Below are 13,260 nucleotides of genomic sequence, written 5' to 3' on the forward strand. Positions count from 1 at the left end.
TTCTCCTTCATATTCTATCACTAACGCTTCCACGATGGCTGCTTCTGGCAGCGCTTTTCTTTATCTCGGAAATCCCTGAGATCAATCATTCTTAACGTGTTTCGTGCGGGATTGTCGAAACGAGCAGGAACGAGAATCAACCTGCTGATGGGTGATTTCCCATAACGGAGTACAGATGGTTTCACCGTTACAGATCTGGGAAATTCTCTCTGCAAGATACCCTTACCATGCCCCACACCGGATGTCCATCCGCCTTCGATGAAAGTCCTCTAAAGTTGAACGGGATCCTAGTCAGACAACCTTGTGTTTGGGTGAAGAATTCCAATTCAAGCAATGACTATCGAGAACCGTCTTCATCCGCTTGGATTTGCGTGGACACGCCATCTGGACTCCTTACCGTTCCCCAGCTATGGATGAGATTCTGATATCTACATAGCTCTCCTCACTTCCTACCATGGACTTGCCTGATTGGACTGCCTGGTAACTGGAGATGAGAGGGTGGCCAACTACTCACCCAAGCGCAAACGCCTCAACGGAAGTCCAAAAAGATCGTGTTGTGTTGAATGTGGTGGAATGTCAGTGGAGTCACTCATCGGAAGCGTCTATTAAATGGTTCTACTATCAATGCTGAGAAGTGCTGCGAGCACCTGGACCGGGCAGCTGAGAAGCTTACTTAGGGATACAGAGGAGAGTTTTCTTCCTGCATGACGATGCGCACCCACATGTCGCAATGTTAACTCAAATGAAGCTGCGCAGTCCCGACTGGCCCATCTTTTCCCATTAGCCATACATTCTGAACGTTGCCTCTCCCGGTTACCTCTTTTTACGATCTCTAGCTGATCACCTAGAAGAACGCCATTTCGTTGACGAGGACGAACTCAAGACGAAGCTTCAGTCATCCTTTCATTGCAAGTCCCCGAACTTCTACAAGGAAGAAATCCGCAAATTGCCTGGACGTCGGCAACACGTCGTCGATACCAATGAGGTAACAAATTCCGGCAACTTCTTGAGTGATAAAGGACAAAGTATCTGGCGTCAATCAATCCGTTTTGGATGCTCCACCGCGCTCACTTCAATTTACGTTTGAGGTTTACGAATGCGTAACTTGACTATACAAGGACTAGCGGGAGCTAGCTGATCTGTCAAGTCAATGTTTTTATTCTCCCTGACTAGTCTGATATCAACTTATCGACCCCAGAGGAATGAAAAGCTTGGTGAGTGCTAAGCCGGATAAGAACCTCCGATCGATCGTGCAGACAGCGGACCTCCTTACCAACTGCGCTACACCCGCTCCATCAAGTCATAGCTACTTTGTCTCGACTAATATAGCGCGTAAAACTTATCGAAACAGGTTGCCCGGTACCAACTTGATTTTCTTTGTAATACGGTGTAAACTATAAACAAATATCGATTGATGCCATAGACAATCAGACCCTTTGTACTGTCTCTTCATTCGCTTTTCTTCCCCAGATTGTAGAGAATATCATCTATCAAGCAAAACTGTGTGCTCGCAAAATGCAGTCTTCTCCACCCCAACTAAATGCAGCTGAACTCCGTTTCCGCAGCGTGTCGCATTAGTATGAAACTGGATGATCGACCCATGCTGAACGCAGGAGCCGGTCCAATCATTGCTCATGAAGTAGTATTTGTTTTTCCTAATAAGAAAGAACTATTCGGCAACTGCTTTTTGTAAATTAGAAGTTCAACTAGAAAAATTCAAAATCCATCATAACAACACAGGACTTTATAAGAAATCTTGAATAGAATATAAATACGACCACAACTGTGTGACTCCTCACAACAAGATCATCCAACAGGGAAAACAACGGCAACGAAACGTGCCAAATGACCAAATAATTTGCAGTCGCCTCTCAAAGATCATTAACACATCAGCGACTACCACAGTTACTGATTCATAGGTAATGAAAAATATTAATAGAAACACATGTTAATCACTCTGGAACGATATTGCGCCGCCCAAAAGTGAATTTATTATCTTCTGCACTCATGACTTCATAGGTAGCGGTTCTGCTGCTTCCTTTTTCTCCTCGAAAGGATTCGGTTTTTCCTTCTGCAAAGCAAAAGTGTACACAATTAACATATCGTCGCACACAAGTGATACCTCAGAATCATCAGAAATCTTGGAGAATAAATTTCGGTAACGCTTTTTGTCGCGCTCATTCTGCTCCCGCATTAACTGCCGAACCACGAGGATTTGTTGTGCAGCTGCCTAGAATGACTACTTTTATTAATGATTCTCACCGAAACGGCTCTAAACATTAGGAATCATAATTGTTAGAACTTTGTTTTCAGGATCGATCTCCAGAATCTTCTCGTAGATTTCCTTGGCTTCTTCAAGGTCGGACATTGCCATTCGCGCACCAGCTTTACGGTACAACGCCTTCACATTGTTGGGTGATTGTTCGAGAGCCTGAAAGAAAAATTGCAAAAATACGCCCAACTTAACACAACAAAAAGGATAACGTAAGGGTACAGACAGCTTCTAAGAATGTCCTAGAAAAACAAAAAATCGTCCAAAATTAACCTTATCACAATACTTGATGCAGTCTAGGTTCTCTCCCATTTTCGAAGCAGTCAATGAAAGATTGAGATATGCAGCAAGCATCAGATCATCTCGAGCCTAAAACTCGCCAGAGCAGCAATGAACCACTTAGACACTAAATCGAGCTTCCCATAATTCTCAAAGAGAAACGATTTCCTAGCAAATACTCTGACACAATGCTGTCTCCAACACCTGACAACAGGACGGCAATAAGAATACGTGAATTTTTTCTTGGTCCGCATAAAAACGGAACGATAATGCGACATATCACTTCCGAATACCGAACGCGTGAAATTAAATGCGAATGGAGAACATATTTCCTACTAATCCCAAAGCGATCACAAAACGACAATCTAATCGCTCCAGTCAGATTATACTGACACTGCAGAAATATCGTTCTCGAGACACGCACTAAAACTAGTTGTTATCAGAACGATTGCGTATTCTCATCGTCGAATAGGTGAATAAGAATAATGAAAAACATCTGGCCTTTTTCTGAGCAGGATCCATACTCCTTTCATATTCAAGAATATCCTCAATCCTTTTGTATTTACTGAAAGCCAGCTTCAACTTGTTCTGTCTCAGGAAAGCGGTACCACGGTCCTTCGCAAGCGTAGCCTCCTCGAGCTTCTTTTCCGATGTCATTTCCCACGTTGCAGGGACCCAAAGAAGGTTCTTTCAAAAATACAAGTCCGAAATAAAAGATAAATGTTGGAACCTTTTCAAAGCTTTTCAGGAAAATTGTGAACTCTATTGTAGCATTCGGAGGGAGGTTGTACTCTGGAGGTGGATTTGGCCCATAGGTAAACCTAGAAGCAATACAGCGATTTATACCAGATAATAACACTTGTGTCATCAGAAGTCCATACTTAGTACCACTGAGGCGAATGAGGGACTTCTCTCCACGACAAAAACGGCGGAGTGCACGATCCACACCTTCAGGAAGCCCAACCTGTTTCACAAAAGAATACGAACGTGTACAGAAAAATCAATCCACAAGCCTAGTTCAAGTCATACCTAGTTTTAAAAAAAACGAGAGAATAAGGTACCTCAGATCCCTCGCCGAGAATGAAATTGACATCTTTGTCATAGAAAACTCTACCTTCGTAGGTTCCAACAGCATGCACTGCAAACTCGTTAGAATTGAATCAAAAGACACTATCATTTTCAAACTTCTAAAATGAAAACAACCCTATAGCGTAATATTATGATAAAATGGAATTAAGCATGCTTCGTGTTCATCTTGAGTCAACCGTATGTTGGGATCCTCCCAACAAACAGAAGGGAACCGTAGGAGATAGAGGGTCAGGAGAGGGAACTGGAGAGGAGAGAGAAGAGTAGAAGTGAGGCGAGAGAAAGAAGGGAAAAAAGAAGACAAAAAGGGGGAAGGGAAAGGAGGTGTGTAGAAAAGGAAAATGATGACTGAAAAAAAAGCGGTAGTTGCCCTACATTTCAAAAAAGAGAAGAGAGCACATGTCTAAAAACGCGACAATACAACGTCGAAGGTTCAGTCTCCACTCGACCGAAGACTTCGCAAAAGAAGAAGAAAGTTAGAAGTGAACCCAGAAGATCAATAACTCAGTTCTATATACTTCCAACCACGTAAACTTCTCCCTCATTAGAAGGATCATCGTCCGTTAGTCGCGAGGCTACGTGGCGTTTCCCAAGGTGGTGGATAGAGGGGTAATCGTGGATCAAAACGGACCTTCTAAGATTAAGAGGATAGACTACATACTGCGATAGGACCGGTTCATATACCACCGCATTCCGCACTGCAATCAATTGCAAGGAAGGTGGTTTGGTGTCGCCCCCAACAAATAAGCTACACCTGTCCACTCCGAAAGAATGAAGTGTTCCTCAAAAACTTATGGAACAAGACGCCTGCAACCTGCCTATAGACCTTAAAATTATATGCAAGACACAAAAATAAGAAAGACTCCTACCGGAGGAAAGTCTTGTATAATGGCGTCAGAAAGGACTGGGGTTGTAGGACTCATCTAGGTTACCAAAATGGAAAAGGACTAGGATGACGATCTGTAATAACAACGCGCGTACGCATGCATCGGAAGCGGCCGTCGAAGATCTGATGATGCAAACTAGGAAGATTAAGCACGACGTCATCGGACTGAGCGAGACGAGACGATACTTACTGAATGGCTTATATGACAATAGAGAAGAACTGTTCCTAGGAACATAAGACAGAAAAGGAGTTGCTGGATTTGGCGTCCTCATCAACACGGGTATGGCAATAAAAATAAACTTTCTCGAACATCTAACGACAAGAATCGGAGAGAAGAGGTGAACAATGCCAGCTTTGACTATTTTTGTATTCCACGCTTCAAAATCAAGCTACGAAGAAGAAGAAGTAAAAGCTTTTCTATACGAACCTAGAGAAGTTCTACAGAGAAGATAATACCTTCTAAAAGGTCATTGCTGGGGATTTTAACACAAAGATTGGCCCATAGAAGAACGCCTGAGAAACTTCATATCGGGAACGCGGTCTAATGGAATGAACAGGGAGAGAGGCTTTCTACGGAAACCTGCAATTCAGGAAGCCCTTCTCTAAACGCTGGACGTGAGACTCACCCGATGAAGGGCATCAAAAGAAGTTCTCGTACCACATAATCGCCAGTAAAGGCTAGCTTTGCCTAACGGACGTCGCCGTTGTACTAAAATTTTAGACGGGTTCGGACCATCGCCTTCTTCGAGGAAGATTTTCTTTCACATGGAAAGCAGAGAAATCCGCAAAGTTCATAAAGCGAACTCCCAGAACCATCATCGACTGGGAGCTCTTCGCTTCGCTTGTCGGCTTTTGGGAAGATACCATCGTGAACTACATCGACGACGAATATGATCGGCTTGTAGAATATCATTACGACTATATACGGAAAGCGAATGGTTTCAAAACCACCAAGACACGCCTGTCTCCGAAAACTCTAGAGCTAATGCGTCACCGTGGAGTTGTCCGAGCTCGCCAGGGATTTACGACTTCTACTCAGATCTCTTCGACAGTCACATTCGCTTGCCTCCTCACCCTCTGAGGGAAGATGAACATGTCATTCCAGAGGTTCTCCCTTCCGAAGTTCAACTGACCACTATGTTGGTGAAGAATCGTACTTCACATGACCCCGAGAGAAACAAGTCTAAGCATCTGAAGAGCCTACCGCCAGTAATTATCAACACACTGGCGAAGCTCTTCACTCGTTATTTTTCGGAATTTTAGAATAGGATGAATGAATAATAATAGTTTTAAATTTAATTTAAATCATGTTCTAGAAGTTTCTTTTGTTTTAATTCTAGAAATTTCAGAACTTTTTAGAACGCTTTTCATTGCTTAGGAATCAAGACTCCTAAGCAATGAAAAATCAGCAAGACCGTACTGTTCTATAAGAAGGGAGACCCATAGGACATCGGAAATCTGCTTACCGTCCGTCATTTACAAGCTCATTACAAGATTTATTTCAAACTGGATAAAAAGAACGTTAGATGAAGGATGCATGAGCCATGCGAGAGCAGAGTTTCGAGAAGGGTTCAGTACGACTGACCGCATACACACGGTTTCAAAACTCATAGAAGTATCGCGAGAGTACAAAATGCCGCTGTGTCTCATTTTCTTCGACTTGCCTTTGACAGAGTTGAGACCGAAGCGGTAATTGAGGCCTTGGACAACTAAGGTGTCCTTACTGCATACATAATGATACTTCGTGAGTTGTATAGCAACTTCACAATCCAAATTTAATGAAATGCCACAATTGACGTGAAGAGAAGAGTTCGTCAGCGTGACAATCTCATCAAAAAAAAAAATCAGCGCCACTCTCGAGAACGCGATGCGAGGGTTGGAATGGGATATTTGTCGGGAGTGAAAATTCACGGCTGGCATTTACAGCATCTTCGTGCCGTTGATGATATCGTTCTGATAACATAAAACAAAAATCAGGGAACAAATGCTGATCGAATCTGATGAAATGTGTAGAAAAAATTGGTCTTCAATAGAACATGAGTAAAACGATGCTCATGAGCAACGGATGACTTTCTGATGTCCCATTCACGGTCAATGGAACAAATATTTCCCAATGCTCCGGTTATGCATATCTAGGTCGGGAAATCAACATGAACCTCCTGCCTGACCAGGAGGAAACATCGAGATCGAGAAAATTCAACTTCGTGTCCACTTATTCAACACCACTCTTCTTCCTGCTTTAATCTACGCTTCACAAACCTGGGCAAACATGAGGAAAATACGATCAGCGTCATAGGCCGTGCAACTGAAAGGGTGATGCCAGAAGTAACCGGCTTTATGCAAATGAAAGAAGGGATTCGAAGTTCACTCCTACGTCAGCGACCGAAGATTAGAGACGTTGCCGCATATGCCAAGGAAAGCAAAATTAGGTGGGCTGAACACGTTATGCGCTTTAACGACAATAGTTGGGCGAGGGCGTCGTTAACGACAGAATACCACGCGACATAAAATGGACCGCAGGAAGACCGCAGACCCCATGGTCACACCTCTTTGCGAAGTCCTTCAAAGAAAAATAGGATGCTCTTCGAGTCCCTCGCAAGAAGAAAGCCACTGGATAAACTACACTTGACATTTTACACTTGAATTCATGATCAAAACCCCGTGAATGATTGCTATATTCAAAACATCGTTGATAACTTCGCGAAAAGACCGCTCTGATAAATGCGTCTGTAAGTGTTTCGCAGGTGTGCTAAACAAAAAATTTATTAGTTCTCAAAACCTAGTTTTTTTCTGAAATTTAAATGGGAAAATTTGAATCTTTACAGCTTCTTGAATTCCCATTTCAGGAGAATCAGGATATCTACAAACTCTGAAAATAGAGATTCCTTCGGATCCTCTAACCAGATACCTGAATGACTTTTGAAGATCAGATACAGTTTCCTTAATTGAAAAAACTCGCTGAAATTCTGACTTCTTCACGAAGGTGAAGAACTGCCCTGAGACTTTCCCCTATTAGAATACTAAGTTCCCACTTTTCAGCCCTTCCTATTTTGAAAATATTTGGATAGTACATAAATGGAGAAGATAGTGTGCATTTTCGCAATCTAGAGGGGATCGTTTCCGATAAGATCGTGTCCGTCACCACCCCTGGCTAATCTCCAACTCTGAAATGCTACCTTCAACGGGACTTGTATCGTTCGGATTTGCAAGTTTCTCCCCCTCTACGATGACGTTACGCGTAATAGTACCATCACGATTTGGCGATATATCCTCAGCTTGCCAGTCAATAAGTTCAACCTAAAATTTGAGCGGAAATCACAAAAAAATTGAAGTATAAGACTCAAATCGATACTTCGAAGTTCAAGGTGGCGTTTGGTGGAATTTTCGGCATACTACCACTTTCTCCATAACCGTAGTCGGAACGAATTTTGAAGTCAGCTATTTCGCCCCTCTTCATCGTCGCAACACCAAGATCCCATCCTTTAATCACCTAAAGAAAGATACACTACCTTTGAGAGAAAGAACAAGCTGTTACGCCTGGGATACTTACTTGATCGCGACCTAAAATAAACGAAAATTCGCTAGATCGGTCACGACTCGAATCGAACTTTTCGCCACTTTCAAGCGTTCCCACATAATGTACCTAAAACGTAATTTTCAATAACGCTTTTCTATAGAAGCAAACTAGACCAACTACAACCCTACAAAAGTGATGAGAGATCCTGTAGAAGGGTAAAAAATGAATATAAACGTGAACATAGCTAGCAATGGCTTAAGATATGGGGAGATGGGAGAAAAAATAGGTTAGATCGTCGAGAAATAAGGGCGCCACCAAATACACATGTCATTGATGTTTTGAGAAAGCATGCACCCAGGAAGGGGAACGGTCAAGAGGTACCCGTATGATGTGCCGCCACATATCCAGGAGACTAATGAGCGTAGTTAATTGCACCGCATTCTCCTGACAGCGTCGCGATCGCTACAGCAGCCTGGTTGATTCCTTGTGCTAAATCTCGCTGACGTCCGCCCACATCACCCTCCCTGCCCAATTCGTCTGCTGTTCTTACGAGGAGTTTTCTTCGCCGCGCTCGCAGCTCTTACGATGCACTTTCAGAATAGAATTAGAACTTTTAGAATTATCCTGTTTTGAATTGTTAGATGGAAACAAATCACCTATGTCTGGAAATGCAAAAGATGCTTCAAAGAATTTCCCACTGATCGGTGTAATGCTACATTTTTTTTTTACTTTTTTTCGCTTTCCAGGAACTTGTTTTTGCTTATCTAGCTGAGTAAAACCGCCATAAAATGCTTAACGAGGCGCAAATAATGCCTCGCAGATATACATTGTACATGAAGGCAGATCTCGAAGATACAAAGGTCTCTGTCCGCCACTAAAACGCCTAACCTGTCATATTGATTTTATGTAGAGAATAGATACAAATGAAGCGATGAAACGCTGTTGAAAGAAGTTTGAAGAACCATACAAAGTTTTATTCTATAAAACGTGCAAGGAAGTATTAAAATATTTGACATGCGCTCCGTAAGCATTATATATATATATATTACAATTTTGGAGAGGTGAAATGTATAAAGGCGTTTAAAGAATCTATAAAAGGTAATAAGGACATAAAGTTGCTGGGCGTATAGTTGTTGCAGCCGAAAGTTGAACATAAATTCGTTGAATGACATCGTGACAAAGACATACTTATGCACTGCGAGTTTATATAGAACAGTTTGGGAATGAAATTTGTGAAATTATGAGATGTATGAAAATACCCTAAAATCCCATAGATAAGAGCGGTTTAATTTACTGGTGAAAAATGAATTGGAATGAAATTGAAATTGAATGCAGTCACCCCTCTAACTTGATGGATAAATAAAAATCGGAGAAGAAGTTTAGAAGAAGCTCCGCCCCTCAACTCTAAACCCCGCCCACTTGATAAACAATTCATATAGAAAAATAGCGATTTTAACGGAATTTCTGCCGGAATCTCTCTAGAAATGCCGGAATTTGATCTCTGGATAGCACTTAAAGAGCCCATTCGATCATTAAAATTCCATAGATAGGAGCGGTTTAATTTACCGGTAAAAAATGATTTTGAAAAAATATTTTTAAAATTTTATTTGTATATTAAACAATAAGGACTCCAACATACCTAAACATAACACTAAACTTTTTCCAATTTCTACTTCGTCATCATCGTTTATATTCATCATGGAAAAATCGTTTTTGAGATTTTCCAAATCACACAATGCTTTTTCAAAGCTATGTTGAATAATATCAGATGAAATGGATTGGAAACTTTCGCTAACTAAAAATGCAACTTCTTCGTAGCTCATCCTTCTCCTTATTCCACTTCTTGTGTAAGTTGCTTTAGCTTCATCTCTCATCCATTTTTCCCAGCCAGCTTTCAAGTGGTCTTTAAACGGTTTGTTGATGCCGACGTCTAAGGGTTGCAATATTTTAGTCAATCCTCCTGGTATTACGGCAATTTTGCTATATTGTTGACAAAATTGTTTCACTTCATCAGTTACGTGGCAACGAGCAGAATCAAATATCAGCAAAGAGCGATCAGGGTCGGAATTGTGATTTTCTCTTTTGTTCCATACTTCAACGATCCATTCTTTCATCAATTCCTGATTCATCCAACCTTTTTCATTTGTTTTCACAATGACATCTGGAGGAAATTGTCCTTTTGGCACTAACTTCTTCTTAAAAATTAGCATTGGTTTAAGTTTCTCTCCAGCAGCAGTCACTCCCAATACAACCGTAAAATTAGATTTCTCATGGCCGGTAGAATCAATTTTAATGTTCTCTCGTCCCTTCACATCAACTGTCCGTTCATAGATGATATCAAAGGGAACTGGTACTTCATCAATATTTCCCAAATTGAAAGGGGATACGTTTAAGGCTTCAGCTGCAACGAACTTTCGAAAATCCGAGCATTTTTGTAGATGGTCAGACGGTAATGGTTGACCGACACTTGTTCTTCTTCGTACAGAGAGCTTTTTTTTGCGCCATAAACAGGATGCACCAATGCGCAGATGCTTTAAAATTTTGGTGACCATGCTCTTCTGCTAATTCCTTTGCTTTGGTCCTTATTTCTTTCACCGTGACAGCTCTATTTTCTTCTCGTTTTTTGACAACCCAGTTGTAGATGGCATCTTCAACTTCTTCGGTTTTTTGTATCATCGGGCTCTCTTCGTTGCTGGCATCTCTTGAAGATTTTGTCGATCAACAGCCCACTTTCTTATCATTGCTTCAGTGACTTCAAAATGACTAGCCGCTGCCAAGGTTCCATGCAAATCACGATAATTGACGGCGTCTAGCTTGAAAGCTGCTGTATACGATTTACGACGTTTCATAGCAGGTGATACAGGATAGAAAGAGTATAGAAAACAGTAAGAATAAAGGTAGAGTTGTAGGCTATTATTGCGATAATCATGAGCACACAACGCCAAAAAAAAACGTATACAAACGTCAATTTTCATTTTCTAGCACAAACCGCTATTATCTATGGACCGCTCTTATCTATGGGATTTTAGGGTACATGCGTTTTATTCTTTTCCCTGCAGCATCTTTTTGATATATCTTTTAATTGGAAAGAAACTAGTTGTTCTCCTTAATTCCCGATGTTATGTGCTAAGTTTCCTATATTCGTATATCAGAACTTGCTGCGTCAATTCGTTTTACACTCCTCTCCCTTTTAAGTTCGCAGTATCCACTGCTTCATCGCAGCGCAAACGTCGCCCGCAGCGTTGATTAGAGAGCAACAAGGGTGCGGGGTAAAGATGATATAGATGATGATCTTAGGCGTTCGTAGACAATGCCTAGCTGGTGGAGTGGCAGCCGTGATTACGCGGAGAAGTGCTGCGTTGAAAGGAGGTCAGGAGCGGGCAGCCGATTTTCACGTGTACCTCTTGTCACGCACCCCCTTCAAATGTCTAAAAGTCAATGAAATGATATCCTCTTAACTGCATATGACTTAAGAGACTATAGAGAGAGGGATTAGGACTGCCACTAGTAGAATGTAGTTTAGCTAGTAGAAGAGATCAAACGATCTCAAGATTGAAAGAACTCGTGTCGTTAGCATAATAAATGAGCGCAATGAGCACACGATTTTCATAACCAACATTGAGCACTCTTCGACTACCGAAGTGTGTGAAATTTTAAAAAATTTAGCTATCTTCCTCTTCGTAAAGATGACCGCGTTAGCGATAACTGCGCAGACCTACCGCATTAGGAGTGCAAAAACCTTATTCGGTTTCATAATTGCAAAATTTTTACAAACTTTATCAGTGTACGTTGTATTGATTCACACCTCTTTGTAATACTGCAGCCAGCTACACACAAATTTACCACAAAAGTCGACATATGGGTTCAAGGATTTCGAAGATCTTCTCAGGAATCGAAGTAGTCGGCTACACTTTGTGCTGGCACCTTGACCCGAAAAACACCACTTAACCCTACGCACTTGAAAATGGGCAAACGGCTGGAAGAGGTAATGTTGCTACGACACATCTCTCAGCAAACTGTCCTGCCAAAGAATAAAGCTAATATCTGTTAATGTCACAAGAGCAGTGGTGAAGCTAGAAAAACGAGTATATGAAACCGTCGCTCCGACCAGTACATGCCTAATTTTCGAAGAACACATAATCTAGATAAGTAACTAAGTGATAACAACGCTTAGAAAATTACTTATAACAACAATCAAAAAAGTACCTTTACAGTCGTTCCGGCAGTAGGTTTTGCTGTACCTGTTCCTTCCTTCTTTATAATCTTCAGCACTCCTCCGTCCTGCAAAGTTTGTTTCAAATTAAAAGCACTTCTATTGACAACAAAAGTCCACCTTGGGTGAAAAGTAGTTGGGTGGTGGCACTCACTGGAGCCCCTATTTCTGGAAGTAAATAACTAAGTCAACCAGGGCCCTAAGGCCTATGTATTCGCCCTAGAGGATCTAGGACATGCAAGTCAAAGTCACTAAGAGAAAAAGTACGACAGAGCGTTCAGAAGTATGGCGTCATTGAGTGCTCCCACCCACATTTCCCACCTCACCTTTTTCGGAGTGATATCAAAAGGCTCCTCTACTAACATGGCGATAGAATTGGCACGTGCACCTGAATACGAAAAAAGCAGGAACACGGAACCTTACGCTTGCATTCTTCACAGCGCTGATAAACAGCAACCAACGCATTTAATTAGAACTGAACAAGAAAAGAAACCAAAAACAGAAACCGAAAACAAAGAACGCAACAAATAGGAAAATTTGATAGAAACAAAGCGAACGAATAATGGGATTTTATATGGACGGCGGGAAATTTCTGGAATTTGCGCTTCGTCGTCAAATTACGTGTGTTTGGTGAAAGTAAGCGCATGCTTTCCTACTGACGGTCAGATTTGGAAGTGAGGGATTTGGAACAATCGCTGATCATAGTGGATCCCTTTAGCTTTGTCTGGGCAGTGCTTCTCTTTTCGTTTGGTGGTGCTACTGTCACGTTCGGGGAAATGTAGTTGGAAGCGGGTATTCAGACGCACTCTTATTTCTGGATTCTACAAGTTCCTTCTTGTCTCTTAGGATCATTAGCATACATATCATAAATCCTCCAGTACTAATGCTTTGGTCTTAGAGTCCCGATTTATTTAGTTACTTACTTCCAGAAACAAAAGCGTGACTGAGTCCCCCGCCCCCCAACTACATTTCACCTTAGGGACCATGGATCTTGTATTTTACATTTT

At 41.6% G+C, this 13,260-nt stretch overlaps 1 protein-coding gene across 2 annotated transcripts; it reads right to left on the reverse strand.

Moving 5' to 3' along the window:
* Positions 1-2,005: 2,005 nt before the first annotated feature.
* RB195_014079 (uncharacterized protein) lies at positions 2,006-13,120 on the reverse strand (the record flags this gene model as incomplete). 2 transcript variants are annotated; one of them, XM_064204183.1, is made up of 14 exons in its annotated part: positions 2,006-2,071; positions 2,123-2,230; positions 2,303-2,431; positions 2,546-2,641; positions 3,282-3,372; positions 3,433-3,515; positions 3,613-3,689; positions 7,700-7,820; positions 7,876-8,013; positions 8,074-8,166; positions 9,693-10,571; positions 12,247-12,321; positions 12,580-12,641; positions 13,060-13,120. In XM_064204183.1, the coding sequence occupies 14 exons, from the start codon at positions 13,118-13,120 to the stop codon at positions 2,006-2,008; spliced, it is 2,079 nt and encodes a 692-aa protein (XP_064060064.1). The 2 variants fall into 2 exon arrangements, with proteins under 2 accessions (XP_064060064.1, XP_064060065.1); XM_064204184.1 differs by lacking the exons at positions 9,693-10,571; positions 13,060-13,120 and adding an exon at positions 3,053-3,238 and having other exon boundaries at positions 12,580-12,618.
* Between the last annotated feature and the right edge of the window lie 140 nt (positions 13,121-13,260).

This window comes from Necator americanus, chromosome V (genome assembly GCF_031761385.1).
Source record: "Necator americanus strain Aroian chromosome V, whole genome shotgun sequence".
NCBI lineage: Eukaryota > Metazoa > Nematoda > Chromadorea > Rhabditida > Ancylostomatidae > Necator > Necator americanus.